The 27,134-nt window shown below is 33.2% G+C and overlaps 1 protein-coding gene across 2 annotated transcripts in view; it reads left to right on the top strand.

The window, feature by feature from the left end:
* form3 (FH2 domain-containing protein formin 3) overlaps positions 1 to 27,134 on the top strand; it is a 240,731-nt gene that overhangs the window by 202,553 nt on the left and 11,044 nt on the right. For both annotated transcript variants that reach the window (XM_074182296.1, XM_074182294.1), the window contains 14 exons: positions 10,779 to 10,812; positions 12,339 to 12,486; positions 16,288 to 16,579; positions 19,438 to 19,661; positions 19,722 to 19,916; positions 19,988 to 20,049; positions 23,348 to 23,536; positions 23,611 to 23,711; positions 23,765 to 23,835; positions 23,891 to 23,998; positions 25,164 to 25,234; positions 25,298 to 25,424; positions 25,484 to 25,736; positions 25,802 to 26,035. In XM_074182296.1, the coding sequence (XP_074038397.1) occupies positions 10,779 to 10,812; positions 12,339 to 12,486; positions 16,288 to 16,579; positions 19,438 to 19,661; positions 19,722 to 19,916; positions 19,988 to 20,049; positions 23,348 to 23,536; positions 23,611 to 23,711; positions 23,765 to 23,835; positions 23,891 to 23,998; positions 25,164 to 25,234; positions 25,298 to 25,424; positions 25,484 to 25,736; positions 25,802 to 26,035 (2,109 nt within the window). The remainder of the gene's footprint in view (positions 1 to 10,778; positions 10,813 to 12,338; positions 12,487 to 16,287; positions 16,580 to 19,437; positions 19,662 to 19,721; positions 19,917 to 19,987; positions 20,050 to 23,347; positions 23,537 to 23,610; positions 23,712 to 23,764; positions 23,836 to 23,890; positions 23,999 to 25,163; positions 25,235 to 25,297; positions 25,425 to 25,483; positions 25,737 to 25,801; positions 26,036 to 27,134) is intronic.

The raw sequence follows: 27,134 nt of genomic DNA, 5'->3' as shown, positions 1-27,134 counted from the left end.
TTGCCAATAAAATTTTCCACGGGAAATATGTTTTTTTTGCAAAAATTGTGAAAAAATTCGACTTAGTTTTAGTTTTTTGCGAATAACTCGAAAACTACGCAATTAGTGTAGAAATGTCACATATACGAAAAGATACAGAATAAAATCTACATTTTATGTTCATTAAGTTTTTTTTCTACGGTCAACCGTAGACCATATAATGTGTATATATATATATATATATATATATATATATATATATATATATATATATATATATATATATATATATATATATATATATATATATATATATATATATATATATATATATATTTCAATATTGAATTTTACGACAGTTGATAGTACTGTCATCTTCTATATATATATATATATATATATATATATATATATATATATATATATATATATATATATATATATATATATATATATATATATATATATATATATATATATATATATATATATATATATATATATATATATATATATATATATATATATATATATAAAGTGGATAATCTTAGCGACTGAAGAAATGTTCCAACCCCACTCCCCTCAGGGTCTTTTTCCACACCAAGCCAGTGCTGAACCTGGTGGTAGACCCTGAGAGAGTGCTCCTTCGCAGCACTTGGTGGTAAAGCTGCTACGTTGGAGCTGAGCGTGAACGCTGCCTTGCTGAAGGAGATGAACCTCAGGTGGTTGAGTGTGGGTGTGGTTTTCTCTGTTTAACCGTACAGAGAAACCTACGCCAGTGACTCCAAGTCTTTTACTAAAAGATTTTCTTTTGATTGCTTTGAAAACAAATCATTCCATTGAGAAATTTCCCGACAAGTGTGATAGGAATCAAGAATTTTTCTACAAGAAAACTTAGTGTGAGTTTAACGAATAATTTCTTCAATATTGCATTCCCGTGTCAAGTCCCGAGTTATCCGCAAAAAACTAAAACTAAGTCGATTTTTTTCACAATTTTTGCAAAAAAAAAACATATTTCCCGTGAAAAATGTTGTTGGCAAACCTCAGATTCGTGTTCAGCTGCCCAAAATACCATATAGAACCAAATTTCAAAACTCTTGCAAAACTTCCCGTAAACTGCCCTTTTTTGCCTAGAATATATGGCCTCGGTATCTTGGGATGTGCGTGGTGTAATATTCATTTTGAGAAGGGAAATAATATCGACAGTGAATATTATATAGCGTTTGAAGCCTGACATTGCGAAAAAACGACCTCATTTGAAGAAAAATGAAGTGCTGCTTCATCAAGACAATGCACAGTGTCACAAATCAATGAAAAGATGGTAAAATTGCATGAAATGGGCTTCAAATTGCTCCTGCATTCACCATAACCGCCAGATTTGGCTCCTAGCGACTACTGGCTCTTCGCAGACCCCAAAAAATGCCCACCTATAAGAAATTTCGCTCGAATGAAGAGGTTACTTCTGAAACTGAGGCCTATGTTGAGGCAACAGATAAATCGTACCACAAAAGTGAGATTGAAATGTTAGTGTGGCTATTGAAGGAAATTACGTTGATGAATAAAGCCAATTCTGAACAATAAAAACGCGTTTTTTTCTTAGGAAATCACACTGAACATCTATCATATATCAAGTCCTTCGAATATTGAGATTCGTCTTTTTCCGGTGTCGATGGTCTACACGTTGCCTTGGATACTGACAACCTGCATTTTCGAGTATTAGCGAACTATTACTTCTTATGGGTATTATCATAATATTCAATAACCTTGGAAAGTGGACGTTTCTTATCATTCCATTGACGTTCTTTTTTCTAGGAGCATCTTGCTCTTCTACATTTGATGGTCCGTAATAGGTTTCCAACAATTCATCTGTAGATGTACTAGTTTTTCTCAGTACACAAGATTTACTTAACCGAAATATGCTACAAATGATATGTTGATTTTTCTTCGAACTTTAGTTCTATAGATGAGGTTACCCTTCTTTTTTTTCAGTCTTTCGAAATAATCGAATTTTAGCGCAGCTATCAAGCCAGGTTCACGGTAACATTTCCGGTTTTAGTACTAACTAACTGCTTCTTTGTGTACCAAATTCTTTTGGATTTGGATAGGCAAACTGAATAATTTTTTGATATATTCCCCATACTGCCGCCAGACTTCTGTTCCTGAGTAATTATATTATTAATTTTAGTAGAACGTTTTGTGAGCCAATTAAGTAATTATACAAGCATGGTATTGTGCGCCTTTGTCAATTCAAGCTCCGCGACAAGATTTACAATTTTTCAAAAATGTATTGGAATATAAAACGATCAGTAAGCAAATTTCAGAAGCAGTGTCAAAAAAATTCAGCACTCATCTATGGTGTTCGTCTGAAAAAGTTATTTGTTTGTCACTTTTCGATGGCAATGTAAGCTCAGATATTAAAATTGAAATTATCAAACCAATGAATCTAAAAGCTAGCGAAGCTACAAATTTAAAACGTGTTACGTAATATCAAAAAAGTCAAGATTGATTCCTTCATAACTGAAAATTTGTACGGGAGTTTAACTTATAATGACGAACAGAAACAATGCATATTGCAAGTTGTAGCAATACTTAGAAAGCAATTTCCGAACGCTAACAAGCAAACATTATTGTTACCACCAACTCAGAAATAACAGAAAAAACATTAATTTCAGTAATTCTAACGATTAGACGAATAGAAATTATAGTCTATAAATAACAACTTTATAACTTCACAGCGTCTATTGTAAATTATGTATAAATGATATAAATGTAGCAAATTCAATTCTCTAAAAAAATCTGCACACTCATTTTTTCTAAAGATTAACTATTAATACCGAAAAATCGAATTGAAACCGAAAAAAAAAATTCCGTGTTTTTTATATGTGGAATCGATTTTTCGAATGAGCGAAGCCTCTAATTGACTTCATTATGGGTTTTCATTGATGAATTAACATTTTTGAATAGATTTTTCAGTTTTATTTATTATTTTCATTATCGGATATATCAGTCATTATTGCGGTTGATTGTTAGACCGAGACAATAGGCTTATGGTATGAGAAATAAGATACATAATATATGTTTTCGCATGAAAATTAGAAAGGTATCTAGAGAAAATTGCATCGATTGTTGTTCCATGTCTTATGGTAAGCTCGTTTATTATTCATTTGTAGTTCATTTGTAGTTTCATTTGTAGAAAATTTACCAAAGGTTGCCTATCTTCGGACGCGAAATTAACTTTGAAATCTCTTGCTGAAATTAGAGTGGCAACGTATGACAGTTCTCTACTAATTCTTTAAAGCCTATTCGAACGTAAATTTATGCTCGCACCTCTCTCTCTCTCTGTCTTGACCCTACAGTAATATACGAAACGTAGTTATCTCTCTTTCAATCTTCAGTAACTTATACTTCCCTCTCAACTTCCGTTCGCCTCGTCCGATCACACTTTTCGTAACGCTTTCGTCACAAATTCACTAGCTTACTCCCCAAGTCAAACACGCGTAAAGAATGTTTACTTTTGAAAACATAGAAACGGATTATCACATTACGATTCAGTACAGTTTCATATTATCTCAAAGAAACAGTAGTTGGGAATAGTAGATGGAATCTAACTCTAATAATCTAATAAATCAGTGAATACTACTGGAGATTTTTCCCAATACCAAACCGTTATTTTAACACCTCGACACGTGACTCTTCCTCTTGAAGATGATCACTTGGTGATCGAAACACGTATCGAGGTTTCAAAATAACGGTTTGGTGTTGGGAAAAATCTCCAGTAATTTTCATTACTATACCAAAGGTTTCAAACAGGGCATCACAAGTAATAAATCAGTATTTATGCATAATTTTTACACAATTTTGTAACAAATGAAAGCAAACTTTTTCTCAGCACTTACAGATACTATAGAATAATTGAGTTATCAGTTTCCTACTGAATATATTCACGTCAAGCGTATTTTATTAATTAATTAATGAGCTGAAAAACCGCATTGGTTATTGTGAATGCTGACACGCTTATACCAGAAAGAGATGTTTGGTTAAACTTTAAGCAAAAAATGTTTGTTTGGAAGAAACAAATGAATATGTAAAAATAATGAATAGAGGGGATTTATTGAGACATGCAATGTGGTCTGTTTGGAGCAGGTAGTTTGAGATGTTTAATATTTCATGATCTCACGTTTATTAATTTTTCATATCGTTATGATGAAACCAATTGTGAATTTAGGTGAACAAAGATTACAGATCGTAATCGCTCACAAATGCAGTTGACGGGCAGGTTTTATTGTTTGTATTGAACTATACCAATTGCATAATTGAGTAGGTAATTCGAACATATTTTTCGTGTCTACACGATTTCAACTTGACATACAAACAGGAATAATCAATAAAAAGGAAAAGTTCATTTAGTAAAACACGACGCAAGAATGCCGGGTTCTTTAACGACCGTATATTCATCAGCATTCTAATGGAGATTCGTTGATAAAATGACGCGAATATTAAATTGTTTCTCACTTGCAGTCATCGAATGTTGATGTGAGGCAATTAATGATCCTTAAAGGAAATAAACTGCACTGCGTTATTTATAGGAAATGAGTTGGTATCTATTTGTGCTTTGTTGAAGTTTGAAATTCTTCTGCAGTGTTGTGTCATCTATTACGAATTTAATTGTTTTCATTTAACTCATTTTTAGCTGATGCTATCCTATACTATCGACTTGAGCGGAAGGTTTTTTAACGATCGGTACCTAATACTGGCCATACATAGATTGAAACGATGTGGTTCAAAACAACTTTTTTGTTTACCATCTCACTTTTACTACACACAACATCAAAAGTCTTGGACCACCTATATATATTCTACTTGTTGTATGTTTATTGCGTGTTTGTTGCTATTAGGTAAAAAAGTTGAACTATTTGGTAAACAAACAGGACAGAAAATATTGGTGGATAACATATTGTTGATTTGCCATGAATGTTTTTGTAATATTGGACAGTTCCACTGAATATTTTCACTGTATATTGATACTTTTCTTCCAAAATAATGCCAGGGCGTGAAATTTCTGCTGTTGAGAGGACAAGAATTGTCATGCTGCTGGTCATTCAATCACCATTTACATAGGATGTTAAACATCTAAGATCTTCTAATGTGTAAATAGTTCATAGGTATGTGGAATTTGGAACAGTGGAAAGAAGACCACGCAGTGGGCGACCTCAAGGAACACATGAAGGAGAGGATCGGTATTTGGTTTAATATACCCGTAGACATCGAAGTGCTTCAGATTCAGCCTTCGGGCCCACTTTTAAGGTACAGTTGAACTAGAATTGGACTGCAGAATGACCATAGGCGAAGGGTCTAGAGAAAGCCAGGTCGTCAACAAAGACTAAATTTTTTTCGAGAGGTTGCTCCCTATCAAGGAGAGACAGTAATGTTTTGGGAGCATCGTGTTCAATCGCCTAACGCCATTAGTTTCTATACGTGATAACCAGACATTTCGAGTTTAAATTGAAAATTTTATCAAAGCAAATGTTTGTCCATTACGAAACGAATTAGGTGAGAAGTTCATCGTCATGGACGACAACGCCCAGCCATATAGAGCAAGAATGGTTCAAGAGGTACTGGAACAAGAAAAGATCAATCGCTTCATTATTTCAATGCGCAGTCATGTCAATATGTTACTGAGGGCACACTGACTATTATTTGATGTTTAGTCAGGATAAACAAATGTTTTGTAAGTTTATGTTTTGAAGAATATGATGGAATCGGCCTATACTTGATGAACATCTATAACATATTCAAGAAACACTATATTATGAGATTTTCACTAAACAATTTTACAAAAACACAACACGTGTTTTGCCATTCAATAGCTTCTCCAGGCGAGTAATTCATGTTATGAATTGATTCATTTCTTCTTATGTTGATTTTACCATCGTTTAAATTCCTCAGAAGTGTATTTTTGCAGAAAAATACATTCATAATTTATCATAATTCAATAACAATTTGTTATTATATTTCAAAATAAAATAAATTTCAAAATAACTGTCGGATCCGAGACTTCTGATGTTTTCATGTAGTTGATCAGTGACTACTGGGTCAGTTCGTGGGTTGTGTTATTTCACCCAATCACAACACAACAAAAAAATATTTTTTGAATGTTTCCTACACTAAATTAGTCAATTTCTACTAATTTTGGGGTGATAAAAACGAAAATAACAATGAAAAATTTTTATTAGCTCTGGTTGTTGAGATACACAGTACTTAATCTTAAAGAGTAGTTATACTATACGTGAAAAGTGAAAGTACATAAAACAATATTGTTATGTTTCTTTTAGAATATTTTAAGTACAAAATTAATAAAAAAAACATTATTCTTAGTGTTTTGACAAATAAAAGAAGTTTGTACCACCAAATTTCAATTAAGTCCATCCGATTCATTGTAAGATCGCTGTCGTTTAGCTTGTCTTTTATAAAACACTTCTGGAGCATCCCTACACACAGACCAGCAGTAGTCTGCAAGCATTGCTTCATTCCAACGGCCCTGATATCTCTGTTCCATTAAGGCAATGTCTTGATGGAATCTTTCTCCATGTTCGTCACTCACAGCTCCACAGTTTTGTGGGAAGAAATTAGGATGAGAGTGAAGAAAATGAATTTTTAAGGACATGTTGCATCCAAGTTGGTGGTAAGCTTGAAGAAGCTCTTTAACCAATGCTGTGAAGTTATCATCTCTTTTGTTACCTAAAAACCCATGTACAACCCCCTTAAAGGCTTCCCAGGCTCTTTTTTCATTTCCTGTTAAAATCATGTCAAAAGCAGGATCATTTACGATTTCACGGATTTGAGGCCCAATAAAGATGCCTTCCTTGACTTTAGCATCACTCAACATGGAAAACTTTGCTCTCAAGTACTTAAAAGCTTGTCCTTCCTGGTCCATGGCCTTCACAAAGTTTTTCATTAGTCCCAACTCAATATGTAATGGGGGAAGGAGAACATCCTTAGGATCTACAAGAGGCTCGTAAACTACATTTTTCTCATTAGGGTTTAGGTCTCGTGTAGGCCAGTTCATTTTTTCATAGTGAGATTTTCTATCCCGACTGTCCCACAGACACAAAAAACAACAGTACTTGGTGAACCCTAATTGCATTCCTAGGAGTATAGCAATGACTTTCAGATCACCACAGATGTGCCACTTGTGTTGTTCATATTTGATTGATTGGAGAAGTGTTTTCATATTTATATACGTTTCCTTCATGTGAACTGCATGGCCTATAGGAATAGAGGGTAGCTGATTTCCATTATGCAGAAGTACAGCTTTTAAGCTTAGTTTTGAAGAGTCTATAAACAGTCTCCATTCAGATGGAGTGTGATCCAAATTCAAGCAGTCCATCAAACCATTGACATCAGAACAAACTACGAGGTTTTCTTTTTTCTCAAAAAAAGGAAGCAAATCTTTTTGACGCTGTCTGTACTGAGATATTTTCACATCATGTTTTAGAAGATTCCACTGTTGTAGTCTTGACCCTAACAGCTCAGCCTTTTCCTTAGACAAGCGAAGATCTCTTATAAGGTCACTCAACTCTGCTTGACTAATTCTGTGCGGATCACTAGACCTATCGCTTACCTCAAAATCAGGGTCATAGGATGTAGAAGGATGGGTTGCTCCTTCTAAACAGTCTTCATCACCTTCCTCTAAAATTTCATAGTTTTGGGGTGGAGAAGGGACTGGCAAATTGTCTGAGTGTGGTACAGGCCGAAGAGCAGATGGGAGATTAGGGTATTTAACCGTTCCTCTTTTCTTCATAGATAAACCTTGCTTAATGGGAGGAGTTAAGCAGAAATAACAGTCGTCTGTATGATTGGTAGGCTCACGCCAAACCATAGGTACTGCAAAAGCCATTGCCCGGTTTTTATTTTTCAGCCACTCTCGCAATATGACGGAACAGGAATTACAACATATATGAGGAGCCCATGATTTATCTTGGTCCCCAACTTTCACACCAAAATAATGTTCATAGGCTGTCTTAACGATAGGTGTCATTTTACGTTTCTGAGCCTTAAATGTTATTTCACCACATATATAGCAAAAGCTATCGACAAAATTCACACACTTTCGAGGCATTTCAGATCAGCACTTAAATTAATTTAAAAATCAACTTCACACGATAATTTCAATAGCAACCACGTGCGTACAATTGACAAACTCACATAGGTTATGTTTACTACTTAAGAACAGCTGATGAGAGGGGTGTTATGTAAATAAACATGTATACCAACTGTTGGTGATGAAATATTTCATTTGTTGAAAACTCAATATACATATATATAATATAATGATACTATATCTTGAAAACAAGAGCTAATATATAATTTTCATGGTCACTTTCGGTTTTAACACGTGGAAATACATTAAAATCATCTAATTTCAACCCCGATACAAAAACTTTGTTGTGTTGTGAGAGGTACCACAAACAAAGCATCCCATAACCCGAAGAATCCGTTCCGCATGCAACCATTTTGACGAAATGTTATTAAAGCCACTTGCAGGTTGAAAGCAAGAAAAATATTTCGAACATGAATGCAGTGAATTTTAAATTACATACTGTTACGTTTTACTCCGTGGATTGACCAATAATTGACTAGACTAAATAATCAAACTTACAATACAATACAATAAACACTTCAACTTAAACTTCAACTATTATTCCAATGTCTATCGCCTTCTAGATCGCTTCGTGTACCGCACTGTAGCTTCCACTTGACTGTGTCGATATGCTCCTGGCTAGCGTTTATATATCGTAATCGAATGCAGTAAAAATTTCGCCGAAGTTCCATCGAAATCGGTAGCATTCTTCTCGCTACTTCTAGAGCGGCAGGAAACATTCGCGCGCTCTTAGCTACATCACAATTGGTTTACGGCTACCAGTGGCGGCTGGTGTTATTTTTTTTTAGGGCATGATTTACAACAATACATATAATCCACTCACAGTATTTGTGTCCAATAACATTTCAAGGTTTAAGACGAAATATCTACATATTATTTCAATTATTTGAGACATTCAAGTACTCAATTACTTATGAATTGTAATTTATTTTAAAGTTGGATATCTGTACACTGTACATGTATGAGCTTTTTCAGGTCCGCATTCTCAGTAAAATTATTCATTTTCGTTCTTATGAACACGAAGTATCTCATAATATAAACGCAAAGTACTGTGAGTAACTCATTTTCCATAAAGTATTTTTTTACAAGTCATTACGCTTGATTCCAAATATTAGATGGGACACTCTTTTTTATGATATTAGTTACTGTTGAGAATAGTTCTGAGATGGCCCTATGTACAGGGTGTTCCATTTGTGAAAACTGTGAAAAAAGTGATCCCGAGTTTTTTTTACCTATATTTTTGAGAAACACTCTGCCCAAAAGATTCAATCGAGTGTAAATATCTGGAGTATTCTACTTGAAAGAAACATAAGTTTAGTCTGTCACACATTTATTGGACACCCGGTATAATCGTAATAATCATCGAAACAGTAGAAGTAGCGTCGTTATAGCGAGACAGACAGACTAGACATAGGCAGACAGACTAGACTAGGTAATACAAAAAAGTTTTTGGGGAGTTGAACACGGGACGTTTGGTATGGTAGCCTTTGAATATAATCTCGTCGCTAGCGAGGGATATTGAAAGTGAATGCGAATAGTTGGTAGATATGTGTTGCGGGTCTAATATTTTTTCGTGGGATCCAACATGCCAGATGGGCAACAATTTGTCTTTGATGAATGTGTCAAATACAACAAAGAAAAAAAACAAAAATTGCGACATTTCCGTTAATAATAGTCGCATCGTCACGTACCGCACGTCAAATGAAAGGGGAAGAAATGCAGAATTCATTGACAAAGAAACAACAAAGAAGGCGGTCATAAGAGCACTAAGCCATATCTTCGTTAATAATAGTCATTTCATTTTTTTGTTATTCTATTAGGGAAGCAGCTATCGTCCATCCACTCATCGTTGATACACCCTATATATATATATATATATATATATATATATATATATATATATATATATATATATATATATATAAATATGTATATTATTCGAATCTTATTGATGGTTATGATTATTTTTATCAGAAGCAGTTTATGAATCTTGATCTGGTTATTCTTACATCGGCTATAATACAACTGGCATTTCCACTAGCAGATTGAATGTTATCAGTTCCAGTGAATTTTTGTGATTCAATTTTTTTTATCAGTATAAATTATGTAACAGTCATGAGTCACATAATAGAGGACACATGAGCGGACGTATTCCTGCCTTTTCATCGACGAGGGAGCGGAGAGTTCATTTTGTACACCTTTTTTCGGAATACTACCTCACCATCTCTTCTATAATGCTTGTTAATCTTTATGAAAAAATTTCAATGATGACTGATCAGAAGATAATGAACTTTCGCAGAAGAGAAAATTTCAAAAAAACAACTGTACCACAATTTTAATTTGACGTGCAATGTCTATTTTTTTACAATTTCATTCGAAAACTTATTTATATTTAGTAAATTAAACTCTATAATGAAACATTGCACAAACGTTCAAAAATTCACAACTGTCAGTAAAAATCCGTGTCAATATGATCTTGGAAATTATTTCGAGGCTGTATCGCCACAAATAGCCAGTTTAATGATCTTTTGTCCTCTAACTTCCTATTAATCATACTTACAAGTCTTTCCGACCATTACCTCACCATTCATAAATATTTTAGCGAATTTGTATTCATACTTCATATGTTTTTTTCCAGGATGTCACCTCCTTCCGGTGCTGAACAATCTCAGGTATGTGTATGGGTAAATACTTGAAACTGCAGTGGACAATTTCGTATTTGTTTGTTCAATATTTGGGCGTTTCCCTTGAGTAAATTTGTCATGTTACGTACGTCAGTGGGTTGTCATTAGTTGGGCATACAAAATTGAAACATTAACATTCGTTAAGTGTATTTGTCAGGTGTGAAATGAAAAACCGACGGAAAAATTGAAATTCTCTATTTCAATATGAAGAAAAAATTTTGTTTTGAATAAAAACTGTTTAGGTCATTCATATTTTAAGAAGTAAAACTCTCCTTGTCAATTTTCGAATATTCTTCTTATTATTCCTATAATTCTAACTGTAATTATACTTTCGAAAATTTGAAAGCCAGTTATTGTAATTATAAATTATATCCCCACTTTTCATGTTTATTATTTTGATATATCTCAAGGAAAATAGAAAATATTTTAACCTTTTATTACACCTGTTAGGCTTGCAGAACTACTTTAAATTTTCATATTCATTTTTAAGCCATAGTTTCAGGCTAATTTTGTCGAATCAAGCTACTACCACATAATTTTAAGCTCATTTTAGACTCGATGGTTTCTGCTAGCTTTACCGTTGAACTAGCAGAACCAATCGACATCCTTCATTTTTTGTGTATAATTTTCATTATAACATGCGTCAGCTGTACAAGGCAAGAATCAAATTATGACGACTTATTTCTACACTCTCATATGCATCTAGATGCCTGTTGTTGTTAACTTGTCCAACTAATCTTAATGATCTTAAGTCTATGAAATGGTTTTGTTGCAAAATATGATTTTTCCTAAAATATGGAAGACCAGAAAAATCAGCAGTCGCCCATCATATTTTGCAAAAAAACCATTCCATAGACTTTAGTTCATTAAGATTAGTTGGACAAGTTAACAACAACAGGCATCTAGATGCATATGAGAGTGTAGAAATAACTAAACATAATAATATTATCAATAACCGTGTTAGGAATCACACGTTAAAAGGTAAGACCCCGTTAGCCCTTAGCTCGCACAAGTTACTCAACTTCTGAAAGTTATCGTTCGTATGGGGGCGACAGCTGATTAACGGAAAAACAGATTTCAATAGACAGACAGATTTTAATAACGATGGTGGACCAATACCTAATAGTATACTATATAGCTTGTTAAAATAATATTTTAATTATCAGATTTACCTGACTGTTACATAAAAACACATCGTAAAATTAATGCAAGACTATTAGACAAGGCAATACTGTGAAATTAATTTAAGATATATTTCATTAGTTCAGACTTCCATTGTCTAATATTATATAAATTGATTTGAAATCCCTGAAAGAATCTGTAAAAAATTAATTTGAGATACCTAGGACACAGGTACCTAGACGAAGTAATTGTTGTAAGTATATTTAGTTTAATCTTCCTCTTGAAGATGGTCACTTGGTGATCGAAACACGTGTCGAGGTGATAAAATAACGGTTTGGTGTTGGGAAAAACTCCAGTGATATTCATGACCCTGTATATTGAATGAATTTCAGGAAATGTGCAGAGGCGGAACCAGAATTAGCTGTACAATTGGACGTATTCGACGAGCAACGAGAAAGTGACGATACGCAAAACCTTCAAGGACCTCATGGAGTAGATCTCAACTCACCTTTAGATGTATTTTACGCAATACTCAAACAGGTAATGTCATACTCTAACATTTTGGAATATTTTTGTAAGATATCTCATTGATGTGGGACAGTTACAGTAGTAAAAATAGTGATACATGAAAATGATAATTAATTTCCCAAGAGACAAACAATATGTATACTAAGCGAATAGAACAATATACAGTGTCATCCTCAAAGTATGCATCATATGGGAAACTTATTTATTAAGGGTTTTTCGACTAAAAGTTATTCTTGATAAAATTTTGTGCATCCCCTAAAATTGAACATGCACAAACAAAATACAGTACAACACACGTAATATACGACGAGCCTTCAAATATTTGATTTTTGACAAGATTAAAGTACCCTTATTTTGACTCGGGAAATGTTATTTAGAAAAATTGTTTAGCATTGAAAAATACATCTAGATTTGAAGTCATGGCCATCTAAGTGGAGTTTTATTTTTTTACCCATTTTTTTTAAATGGGGACTACGAATTTGTTTTTCGTAGTCCCACATCATTTAAATGTACAGTACATATATACATAAATACAAATATACATATATACAGAGCTATTCAAATTCGTTTATGTACATGGGGATCTCATAAACGATAAGAGATAGAGTGTCGGTTAAATTATGACAAATTTGCGTATTTTAGAGACCTATTCAATGATGTGAAGAAATCGAATATGGCTCTTTTGGTTCTGGAGATATACAGGAAAAACCAAAAAAATCCCAAATTATTTTTTTGCCTATATCTTCTTTATTCGCAGGCATATTGAAAATCTGTCCACATTTTGCTATTGGCACTTGATGTGGGCTCTCAGAATATATCCATGAGTCTTTTATACAGGGTGTCATCTGACTGGGGCCACCCCCATCTTTGAATTTTTAAATACGGACCTGTATTTTTTGTTGTAGTTTTTGGATCGTAGACGTTCACTTCATACTGAGAAATTTAATTCAATTTTATATTTCGGGATGTTTCGGTAATATTCGATTATAATTGTGTGAATTATTCCCTTTTAAATTACGGCCCTGGAAATTGGTTGACTGAGTTGAATAAAAACACAATAGCAACTTTCTCGTCGTAGAGTTTTTCGAGAGTTTTTTCTCATTTCATATTTTTTTCATTGCTCTGAACGTTTTCTACAATGAACTTGGAATAATAAAACCTTTTATGATTATTTGAAACATATCTACATCAAAAATATATTATATGTGATTTAATAAGCAGAAAAAGAAATGATAGCAATAATAACATCCGAAACGAATACTATAATAAATGTTCGAATTGGAGTCCTTCCATTTCGAGACATTTTTAAATTCGGTTTTTCATATTATTTATTGCCCTTAATACACTTATTTGCTGCATTGTTACGAAATCATTCAAAATCCTCAATATCAAGTCTTCCACATTTTCTATCTTTCTGGCAGCGTAAATCCTATTTTTCAATGTCCCACATAGAAAAGAATCCAAAATAGTAAGATCTGGTGATCTTGCAGACCAACTTATTGTCCCATTATTTGTCTCGAAATGAAAGGACTCCAATTCGAACATTTATTGCACAATTAATTTTTTTGTGTATATAAATTACTTACTTCATTTCAATTTTCATTATAATTATAGTGTTCGTTTCGGATGTCATTATTGCTAACATTTTTTTTCTGCTCATCAAAACATAATATATTTTTGTTGAAGATATGTTTCAGATAATCATAAAAGGTTTTCTTATTCGAAGTTCATTGTAGAAAACGCTCAGAGCAATAGAAAAAATATGAACAGGTACCTAAAAATGAAAAAAAAAATTCTCGAAAAACTCTACGATACATAGGGAGACGTGAAAGTTGCTATTGTGTTTTTATTCAACTCAGTCAACCAATTTCCAGGGCCGTAATTTAAAAGGGAATAATTCACACAATTATAATCGAATATTACCGAAAAATCCCGAAATATAAAATTGAATTTAATTTCTCAGTATGAAGTAAACGTCTGCGATCCAAAATCTTCAACAAAAAATATAGGTCCGTATTTAAAAATGCAAAGATGGGGGTGGACCAAGTCAGATGACACCCTGTATAAAAGATTCACGGATATATTCTAAGAGCCCACATCAAGTGCCAATAGCAAAATGTGGACAGATTTTCAATATGCCTGCGAATAAAGAAGATATAGGCAAAAAAATAATTTGGAATTTTTTGATTTTTCCTGTATATCTCCAGAACCAAAAGAGCTATATTCGATTTCTTTATATCATTGAATAGGTCTCTAAAATACGCAACTTTGCCATAATATAACCGACACTCTATCTCTTATCGTTTGCGAGATCCCCATGTACAGAAACGAATTTGAATAGCCCTGTATATACATACATATACACACATATACAGATATACATATGCACATATATAAATATATACATGAATGAATTATAAAAGTAATTTAAAAACAATCAATATGGAGATCAGACTTTCAATTGAAGAAAGAAAGCAGAAACTTTTTCAGTTCCGATTTGAATTTTGTTTTTTGATTTATTTTTAGTTTCTCTGGAAGATTATTATATATTTCAACTCCTAAATGAAATATTGATTTCTCCTCAAATTTTGAGCGATATGATTTAATTTGTAGTTTTTTTGCTTGTCTTTTATTATAATCATGGATAATATTTATTTGATTGAAATCCGAATTGGAATGTTTGTGATTTTTTCTAACAGAATGGATAAAACAACAAATTTTCAATAGAAAAATGGACTGAATATCTAAAAGATGACGTGGTATATATGATATTGACCTAGGTTCAAGATATGGTAATTTGATTTTACATTTTATTATTTTATTTCGCAGTCTCTTGAGAGGATTTATTATTGATAAATCAGCTGTTTCATAAATTAAAATTAAATATTGTAGATTCGAATATACCAAACAGAAATATATACCTACATTTGCCGAATGATATTTCTAACCCCAAATAATATTCCTAAAATTGGTCCGATTTTCTTTTTTAACATCTCAATATGAGTATTCCAACAGAGACTTCCATCAATGTATAGTCCTGAAATTTTGTGTTTTGACAATATTTAATAATTTTGTTGTTGAAAGCCAAATCCTCTTTGTTTGTGATTTTGTTCTTAGTTATCAACCTTAAAGAAGACTTACCGTGTATATAGTTCTGAAGTTTCTCTCAAAATGGATCCAAAAATAACCTCCTCAGATATAAGCGTATTATTAAAAAACCATATATTTTAATCAGATATTCAACAAATATATATATATATATATATATATATATATATATATATATATATATATATATATATATATATATATATATATATATATACACAAAAAAGATTTGAAGCTTCATATCTTCTATTAATTATCTGCGAGCGCTTTCGACAGTTGGTAGTACTGTCATCTTCTAGGCACTCCTCAAACTCTAATTGTTCATTTTTGTTTTCTAATAATCAAAAATGTATTCACTTTTAATCTTCAGTACGATCTGAGAATTATCAATTTAGCATTAACTAGGTTATATTCCTTAAAAGAATATTTATTTATGTTTTCTAATAACCATAAGTTATTGACTAGCCTTGATCTCCAGTTTAATCTGAGATTGATCAATTAAGTAATAGCAATGGTTGTATCCCTTGCAACGTAAATGCATTCAAAAGTAAGCAAAGTTTTTTTGTGTTTTGTCATGACATTTGGTTGTCGAAAAACAGATGGCAGTCTGCATCTTCCGTTGCCGATTGGCATCACAGAAATGTAACTGGAAATTAATAAAGACCTTTATTATAATTATTGTATTTTCTAAAATATTAATTACAGGTAGCGGAAACTCCCCAAGAAATCCCCTTCCTCAGTATTCTTCAACATCTCCTTAGAATCGACCCGAAGGAAGCTGTAAGCGATGTAATATGGGATACAGCAGAACGTCTCGTCCACCGTGCCACTCTTTTAGAAAACAGGGAAGACGCCTCTAGGTTGCTGAGAGCACCCAGCATCCAGTCAAAGTTGTATTGCCACTGTCAACACAGGATAGACAATACGAGTAGAAGGCAATCGCTCAGTGGTACGCCACTGAGTCCCACTCCTGGACCTCCCCCACCTCCTCCTTTAGGTGAGATCAATTGATGTTGCGACTTATTGTATCACTAGTGAACATTTTTCCGTCAATAGTGCCGACAAATTAATTACTGCCCAAATTAGCGAGAAATTACTTTTGTGTATGATCTCATCTTCCATGCCAAATCTTATTTTGTAATTCTACCCCGAAAAAAAATGTAGAATGAAAAATGAAAATTAAAACTTTTGTTTGGAGGTAGTTGTTTCGTGGTGCATTTCATCAGTTCGGACTTCCAATGTCTAATATGATATAAATTGGTTTGAAATACCTGAAAGAATCTGTAAAAAAAAATTAAAAAGATTCAATGAAAAGTAACAATTATATTAAGCGAAAAAACTGAAATGAGATAAAATACAAGCAACAACCAAAAAATCAAAAAAAATTAACTATTAGCAAGAAATGAAAATTAAAAAGTGTTATTGATGACTTGTTTATTTTATGGTAATTCGGGTCAAACCCGAAACCGGTCATATAAATAAAATCTACCAGTGGTAATTAGACAAAAGTGTTTTATTCATTTCATTAAAGCAAAAATTAAAAGAAGATTCCAAACCAAGATACTTAACGACGTTTCCATTGTTAGTATCCACAATCGTCTTCGGGTGATAACTGGACGTATTCCTCCGAGATCTGACTATTTAAAGGTCATTCGAGTGCTTTCATCTATCCCCTCTTCCCTCTCTCCACTTCATTGGTTTTAACGGAAGCTGACCGTTTGGCGGGAGTTGGTCGTGTTCCGCTTGATTAGAGGTTTCCATATGTTGCGTATCTCTACGCTAGCTTGGCTAAATGAGTTGTTGGACAACATATATGCGACTTCTTTGAGTTTTCTCCTAAACCAGTGTTCTTCCTTGTGGATGATTTCAGCTTGAGCCCACTTGATGTTATATGTTGTTGAGTCCAAACGTGCTCTGCTATTCCTGATTTGCTGGTTTCTCCTCGCTGTGTGTGTTTCTTATGCTCGGCAATGTGAACTTTCAATGGCCTCTTAGTTTCACCGATGTATGATTCTCCGCACTCGCACGGTATCCGGTGAATGCAATTCTTGTGAGGCTGCTACGGATAGTGTTCCCAGATCTGAAGCAGGTTCTGATGTTATACGTATATCCAATCCTTCTTATCCTTTCCGACAATCCTCTGATTGAGGGAAGTACAAGTACTGGTTGTGGCGTTGTGGTTGTGGCTAGAAGACAGCAAGAGCTACACAAGGAAGAGAAGCCAAATAATAATAAAAATTTGTTTTCTACGGGCTGTTCATCACAGGAGTGATTGAGAACCAGAAGTTGAGTCCTTTAGGATTTGTTCATGAAAAAATAAACAGTTTTTTGGTATTCGTTTGAGAAAGTCCTTGCAGGACGACACTGCAGTAACGTTAGTTACAAATACAAGTGGTATTAAAACAAAAGAAGTTTCATTTCTCATTTTTCATTGTAATTTTTCAATTTGAGTGTACTTTTGCATTAAAATAAAACTTGATAGGATAAATTTGCAATATAAATATCAATATCAATATAAATATCAATAAATATCAAAAGTTCAACACAATTTTATAGTGGGGTTTTACACTCCCTCGTAATTTTACAGCGGAATTTCACACTCCATAATTTTTCACTACAGTTTTTCATTGAGCGTTTCATCACCCTCTGATATTCCGTTGCGAGTAAGTAAAAATTCGGAGTAATTTTTCACAACTCTTTATTGTCTGAACTCAAAAAAATTGAACAATAAATCCGAACAGTTGATAAAATGAAAACAGTACAGAAATATTATAGACAAAATTTTTGAAAAACTGTATTCCTCAGTGCTGATTATTTTTTTAAAAACAACCATATGGATCAATCTATTCGAATAAGACAGTTGAGTCGTCTCCAAGGACCGCAGTATACCTACTACTCTATAAAAAAATCTCTCGAAATAATTTTTATATTTAACAAGCTAACTCCTCATAAACACATCCCTCAGAAGTCAAAACTTTTGCTAGATAAGGATTAACGAGGTATATCCCTTTAAAGTATCATAAAAAAAATATTATTTTTTCGAAAGTTGTTTTTTTATTCAAAGTGAAAAATTAAAAATCAGAAATATCCCCAACAGAATTATATATAAATACTTTTCATTTCACAATACTGAAGGTCCTGAACGCTGAAAATTATTCAATTGTTGATTTAAAAATGAAGCGCAACATGAAATGTTATTTATCATCAAAATTCATTTTCAGAATGTATAATTTATACGAGACACCGATGGCTCACTAGGTATAAAAGGGGAATAACATGTATGTTGTAACTTTTTGTATTTGGCTAGATTATACGGATGTCTGTTGTACACTCACTCTATACCATCTGAAGCATCAAAATTGTGATTTTTTTTTTAATTACCAGATCACTTTGAAACCATTTCTATAAAATAATCACTAAAATGTAAATTTAACACATATTTCATACCTGTGATGAGATAATTCAATTATTACCAAGGAGGGTATTGTAGAAATTTATATGAAAAGTTTTTTCTACCAAACCAACCAGGATATGATGAGCTTCAGTCATATCATATCAAGACATAATACTGAAAACGTCTGTTTGATGTATAATACAGTTTTTGATGAAATTGATTATTACTTGTGGTATAGAGATCACAAAAATGATTGAAAATAATAATGATACACTCAAACTTACACTGTCAGTAAACTACAATAAATTTTCTTTGAGTTTCCTACGTTTCGCCTTCATGAAACTAAAACAATTTATCTTCAGGAATTTCATTCTGATATCACAAAGGAACTCAATATTTCAAAAAATGTTTCTTCAATAGTGTGTTGTAGAATAACAATTAATTCAAAGCGTTTCTTGTAGGTCCAGCGTTACCTCCTCCTCCTCCACCACCTCCAAACATCCCAGCACCTCCATGCATACCTCCGACGATTCCCACTCCTCCACCCCCTCAACAAAAAATAAGATCACCCCACCCACCTCAAAGTGAAACTGAAACTGTGATAGAGAAATTACCCCAACAAGAAATACCTGTACCCAGAAGCAAAATGAAAACTATCAATTGGAATAAAATTCCCAATAACAAGGTTTGTTGTCAATAATCGAAAAACATAATTAAAAATCTATTTTCCAATTATTTTTGTTAGGTTATTGGTAAAAATAACATTTGGACCCAAGTGGCTTTTTCTCATCAGAATTCTCCGATGGCGGATATGGACTGGTCTGAAATGGAAGGTCTTTTTTGTCAACAGGCTCCTGCTTCGGCCAATTCTTCGCCAAAGTTAGGTAATAGGGACCCTTCGAATAATTCTGATAAACGAGTGAGAAAAGATAACTCCGAGGTAAGATTTTGTCATTTGAATCGTCAGCGCTAGTGATAATTTTCTTCTCACACCACACATTCTTTTTTTAGATCACCCTTTTAGATGGTAAAAGAAGTTTGAACATCAACATATTCCTGAAACAATTCAGAAGGTACGTATCTGCATTTGATTCAGTTTCAGTCATTTTTTAAGTGTCAGGTGAAAATATGGTTTAGAAAAAAAAAAACAACGAAATATCAGTTTTTGAAGAAAGACATGCACTCATCGTGAAGAAAGTTAACCAAGACCACCTAATTATGCAGAAAAAAAAAAGAGAGAAGAGAGAGGGAATACAAGTAAAACATGAAGCCGAGGGTGTTAGTAACTGAGTTGAAAATGAGTTAGAAGGTATCAATAAACTAGTTATAGAGGAAATAAGAGTTTCAGCAAATTTCAAATAGAACAATGTTCCCAATCATTAAGTACTTTCCTACCGGTATTTCCAAAAACAGGTTTTCTACCACTAGATCTTCTGATTGGTAAAAAAATCGGCCACGAGAGAGCGAGAGCAGGAAGGAGAGGGAACTCATATTTGGAAATAATTGGCCAGAGATATCTTCCAAAAAACAAAGTCGAGAATTCGAAAAAGTCTGGAATTCAAGAAATCAAATGTAAGGACTGCGGTGCAAAATATTATGGACAGACTAAAAGATCTATCAAAATAAGATATAAGGAACGCTTAAAATATGGAAGACCTGAAAAATCAGCAGTCGCCCATCATACTTTGCAATAAAACCATTCCAAAGACTTTAGTTCATTAAGATTAGTTAAACAAGTTAACAACAGGCATCTAGATGCCTATGATAGTGTAGAAATAAGTAAACATTATAATATTATGAATAACAGTGGTGAACCAATACCTAATAGTATACTATATAGCTTGTTGAAATAATATTTTAATTATTAGATTCACCTGACTATTACATAAGAACACATTGTGAAATTAATTTAAGATTAATAGATAAGGAAATGAATATTACTGGAGTTTTTTCCCAACACCAAATCGTTGTTTTTAACACCTCGACACGTGTTTCGATCACCAAGTGATCATCTTCAAAGAGGAAGATTAAAACTCAGTTTTACTGAGTGTTAATCTTAGTGAGATTAAAACTCAGTTTTACTGAGTTTTAATCAGAGTTTTAGTCAGTTTTACTGAGTTTTAATCTTCCTCTTTGAAGATGATCACTTGGTGATCGAAACACGTGTCAAGGTGTTAAAAATAACGATTTGGGGTTGGGAAAAAACTCCAGTAATATTCATTACTACACCAAAGGTTCCAAAACAGTGCATCATAAGTAGATAAGGCAATATTGTGAAATTAATTTAAGACACTTAAGACGCAGGAACCTAGAATAGGTATCTATGGTATAAATAAGGATAACTTTGTAAGTATGTTCAATTTGATCTTCCTTTTGAAGCACGTGTCGAGGTTTTAAAATAACGGTTTGGTGTTGGGAAAAAAACCCCAGTAATATTCATTACTACACCAAAGGTTCCAAACAGTGCATCACAAGAACATGATGTCTTGACAAGATACCATTCTACATAGAGAACTGACAAAACATGTAATATTGGGAAGAGATAAAACATTGCATCAAAAGAAATGATAGATAAGCCTTCATCAACATGGAATCCACATACATTAAGATCCTTGAAGTGGAATTACTAATATTGTATTAAGGGATTTATCCTTCCTTTGAACACCACGGGAGCTGGTTTGACTACAGCCAACAACAGGAGTAATATGAATGGAAAAAACATTGCTCTTCAACGACACATCTTGGAAATGAACCCTAGCGTATTTCATGTACCATATTGCGCTCACTCATTGAAATTAGTTGCAAACGATTCTACAGTTCTGCTGATATACCAGTTTATCAGGAAGTATTGGCAATTTCCCACAAGTTGGAGCTGAAGGGCTTGTCATATAAATTGGAACATTCTCATTTCTGGCATCTCTTGTAGTGTGATAGAAGGTTTTGTGAGTCAATGGATGATGAAGGTTTTGAGGATATGTTGGCAGAACCTAGACCAATTGCAGATTATCTTGGTATTTCAGCCGCATTAGAAACAGAGTCAATGCCAAATCGATTGAGAAAACGTAGACAAGGTTGTTTTCATACTAAGCAAGAGATGAACCAATCCAAGATGCTTGAGAGAAATTTAAGATAACATATAATTTCGCGGTTCTGGATACAGCCATAAACTCAGTTGATGAGCGTTTCAATAAAATGTAAGAGATATTTTCAAAATTTCGGATTTTTGTACCATAAAGACTCATTGGAAAAAACATACCCATTGTGTTCTTGACAGTGTATGAATCTTCAAGAAACAACGATTCATAACAAGTTCAAAGATATTGATGGATTAGAGTTATATGATACACTTCAAGCTATTTTAAGATATGTCTCAAAACACTTAATGCTAAAGCTAAAACTCCAACTCGTAAAAACTTACGTAAGGTCGTGTATGATACAAAAGTTGGCAGACTGATAATAATTTGAATCGAACAAGAGTTGGAACATCGATATAAGCGAATTAATTTCAACCTTTCCCGAGCTGAAGTCCAGAAAACAAAAAATGTGAATTTAATCGTTGTTGCTTACGTCATAAGCAATGTCAATGCATTTCAATAGTTTTCTGAAATGAATTCATTACCAATTGTATAGAGTTTTTGTTCCCGAAAGTGAATGGTTTTAAAAACAATCAAACTACTGATGACCATTTAGAATTATGATTTGAGGTTTTTGATAGTTCTGCTTATGGCACCAAAATCTTTCACGCCGATCCTGGCACCATCCTCGATTATGAAGAAACCTGTTCTACCGTATTCTAATTGTTTTTTGTTGGCACTCCGGTTGAGTCATTTGTGCCTAGAAGTTATTTCGTATTTCTATTTAATTCAATTTGATCGAGCAGAGACTGTACTTGGGTAACTGAGGTACGGGGTGACTACGGCTCGTGCTTATAGTGTTAATTCTTAGTCGCGAGTTCGGGAAGTTAGCTTTTTAGGATATGAGGCATCTATCCCTCTGGGGCATCTATCCCGGTTTTACCCTATCCCAGAGGAAATGACTTGGAAAAAAAATTATCGCATTTCCAAATATGTGAGAACATTTTCGTTTTGTTGTTGCCAAAGATCTCTGTAGAAGTTTTTCAGTGAAAACCACTGTGTCTTCACCAATCATTCGTAGAATCAGAATAAGTCGTTTTACAGATTCACTAGGAATATAACAGAAAATTATCAATGTGTGAAGTCTATTTGGTATTTCTTTCAAAAATTTACGGGAGACGGAATACTTTAACATCGGCGTCGTTAGTTGTGAAAATTATTGCAGCGTAAAATATTGATTTAAAAAAAATTCTGTGCTATTTCCCAATACCAATTTGTAAACGAATTATTATTTCAGCTCAAATGAAGCCATCATTCACTTGATTCGAGAAGGAGAACATGACGATATAGGAGCAGAAAAACTAAAAGGTCTTCTGAAACTTCTGCCGGAAGTGGATGAATTAGACATGCTAAAATCTTTCAACGGTGATTTCGATAAACTGGGCAACGCTGAAAAGTTTTTGATCCAACTCACAAACATACCAAAGTGGGTACACACTATTCTAATAAATAATGAAGTAAACACTGTTTTGTTACTAATATCGATTCGTTATATTCCAGTTATAAGTTACGAATTGAAAGCATGTTACTCAAAGAGGAGTTTGCCGCCAATATGGGTTACTTAGCACCCAGCATAAACTCTATGATAGTTGCAGCTCAAGGTAAATTGAAAAAATAATACTCTTTTCCATAATATCATTCGTGAAATTTTCAGACCTGATGACAAACAAACCATTACAAGAGGTTTTGTACATGATAGTTATTGCTGGGAATTTTTTGAACTCGGTGAGTAACTTGAAAAAAAGTGTTATCACTTCAATATATATATTTGAAATTGTAGGGTGGTTATGCTGGTAATGCAGCTGGGGTAAAGTTGTCTTCCCTGCAGAAAATTACGGATATTAGAGCTAATAAACCAAATATGAATCTCGTACACTTCGTTGCTTTGGTAAGACATTTTTAGATGTTTGAATTTTTAAAAAATTCGCTTTGGCACCACATCAAATTTGAACTTGTTAAACAAACATTTCAAGGAAATTGAAATCGAGCCAATCAAACTAGACGGGTTTTTATTTGTTATACCCTTTTTTGGGATATTCTCTGTGCCTACGAGTATTTTTTTTGAGAGGTTGAAATTATTTCTAGTTAATGAAAGGGTGCCAATTAGTTTGAGCTCATACGTGAAAATTTAGACTATATATAATTAATTAACTAATAAATCAATTATAAGTATCAAAAGAAGAAAGAGTATTGTTGAGACTTTCTGATTGATTCAACCGTTACTTGATGAAGATCCATAGATTGTGGAAATCAAATCGTGAGGTGTAGTTTTTGAAAATATTGTTGAGACTTATAATATCTTCAAATAAACATTTTACATATGTACAATCAAAAAAAATCAAAAAAAAATCATGAATGATTCGCAAGATGTCCCCAATTATAGCAATAATTTTTTTATATATATATAAATACACCTCATAAGCAATAAATATAAATATTTACCATAGCACTCCCATATGTATGTTCATGCTTTACACTATAAATATATATCTTAATGAGAATGATATATGATCTTTTAAGCTTTGAATGTAACTTTTCAAAGAAATGAAAAACAAATGTCACACCTTGCCAAAATCATCTGCAAACCTAATAGTTGAAAAATTGCGGACTCCATTCATAAACCATATCCTAGATATTAATATTGGTACTTCGACTCGGTGGTCTCAACAACTCTGATTACATATATAATTTTTGACGCATCAATTCTCTATCCCAATATTTTCCACGAAGAATGTTGTGTGAAATAGGAACACAAAAAAGAGAAGAAAAGAGACCTGGTAGTGGAACGATGATTCATAACAGATTGACTTGAATGAAACAAGGAAAGTTTACCTTGGATTTTTTGTGGCCTCAAAGTGAGATTTAGTATTTAACTTTCATATAACTATTTCAATAACTTCTCCAATTTTATTGCCTCTACATGTAGTTGTGTTGAAATTGTGATTTGGTTTGCTTTGTATTCTTCAGGGTATCCTTTTAGAATGCGGTATTTTGCCAACGAAATGGTTTTATTTAATAGAATTGTAAACTAATATTCAACCTCCCCTTTTCAGCAAGCTGAGAAGAAAAACAAGCATTTACTTTCATTCACTGACAACATAGGAGTATTAGAAGACGCTGCTAAGTGAGTTATTTATAATCATAATGAATTGTTTGAAACATTTACATTTAAAAACATTTATTTCAGAACAACCGTTGAACAACTCCATAACGAAATCAACGCATTAGATGTAAGGATAAAGAAAGTGAGAAAACAGATCGAACTCCCCACAACTGAGTTAGAGATCAAAACGCAAATGACAGATTTTCTGCAAGTAAGTAAGAACATATTATTTCGAAAATTTTTCACAGTATGGTTCTTTTTTCTGTTCAGATGGCGGCAAGAGAGGTTGCAAGTCTTCAAAGGAACTTAGGCGAACTAGAACACGTTCGAAGGGAGCTGTCTGATTTCTTCTGCGAAGACATCAACTCTTTCAAACTAGAAGAATGTTTTAGGATATTTCACGGGTTCTACTGCAAATTCAAACAAGCTGTATCTGAAAACGAGAGAAGAAGATTACAAGAAGAACAAGCAAATGAGCGGAGAAGGCAAAGAGAAGAACTGTTGGCGACGAAACGAAAACAAAGTAGTAGATAACTCAAAGTATCAGCTTTACCCAGCATTACTTCATTTTGTTTTTTTTTTTTTTAGTGGGTAGTATGGCTGGATCGCCGGACTCCGATTCGTTCAGCATTGATATGCAAATTTACGATACCAGATCATGTTATCCGATGAAAAAGGGGAGAAAAACCGGAAACGGTAGCGGAATATCGGAGGATGAAGCATCTTTCATGGGTTCACCAACTTTCTCCAGGCACAGACTTGGTTCTTTCAACGGAAATGGGGCGGATACGATCACCAGCGGAAAAGAAGAGAAATCACCAGGTGAGCCAAAGCCAAACACAGCTTTATTGAACTCAACCAGTGGGAACACAAACAATTATCAGTAATTTTAGTTCAATTTATAATAATAATAAATGATTTTATTGAAAGGTTACTCAGTACAAGAGATACTAACGTAACCTAACAAATGGCAGAATTCAACATGTGCACATGATAAATCAAGGCAGATATTGCTCTTCCATCCAACCAGTAACAGATTACTCATATTAATACAAAATATTTTGCAATAAAACTTTGTAAAAAAATAAGAAGAAAAGAACAGAAAAAAAAGAACGGGTGAAAAGCAGGAAAGAGAGGCGAAAAACTAATAAATAAGAATTTTATATTTTTAATGTGAAAAGCCATGTCATGAACATTAAGGAAATTTAATATTGGTTAATAAATATCATGTATAGGTAACAACTAACAACTGATCAAAGTTTATGAAAGAATAGAACCGGATTGAAACATATCTCTTTTGATTTTTGTTGAAATTAAGTAATGGTAATGATTACAATTCGATGGGTAGTCGATTATATTTTGTACCGAATTCTTCAGTATACTTGTTCCAACCACTACTTGACTTTTTTTTTCTGCATAAATTTTATTAAAGCTATATCTTCGTTCTGGTGGTTAACATATGCCCCTTTTTTTTTCATGTCCATAATATCAGCATCATGTCTTTGCAACATTGATGAAAATATTGAAAATAATTTGAAGATGAAGCAGAAATTTCACAGTACCTAATATGTACCAGGCACCAAGTACCATGTCTTTGCAACATGGATGAAAATATTAAAAATAATTTGAAGATGAAGTAATATGTAGGTACTGCTAGGTACCACTCATCACATCACTCTCCTCATCAATCTAGATCTAGAATATCGATCAGGCTAAAATAGAATCGGGGACAAGTCGAATTTATATTATGTAGAGTAAACCGCTCATATAATTATATGCTTTGAATTCACCTTTCCAGTAGACGACACTAGTCACTATCTTCGCATGATATCACAGTCCGATCATAGCATTTATTTCAAGTTACACTGCACCCTTAATATTTTGTTTTAGACTGATCATGTCCAAGGTTGATGAGGTTGGG

This window comes from Leptinotarsa decemlineata, unplaced genomic scaffold (assembly GCF_025532065.1).
Source record: "Leptinotarsa decemlineata unplaced genomic scaffold, Ldec_3_MD MMD2_tig00026328_RagTag_RagTag, whole genome shotgun sequence".
Taxonomy (NCBI): Eukaryota; Metazoa; Arthropoda; class Insecta; order Coleoptera; family Chrysomelidae; genus Leptinotarsa; species Leptinotarsa decemlineata.
This window is presented reverse-complemented; position numbering and strand designations above follow the sequence as displayed.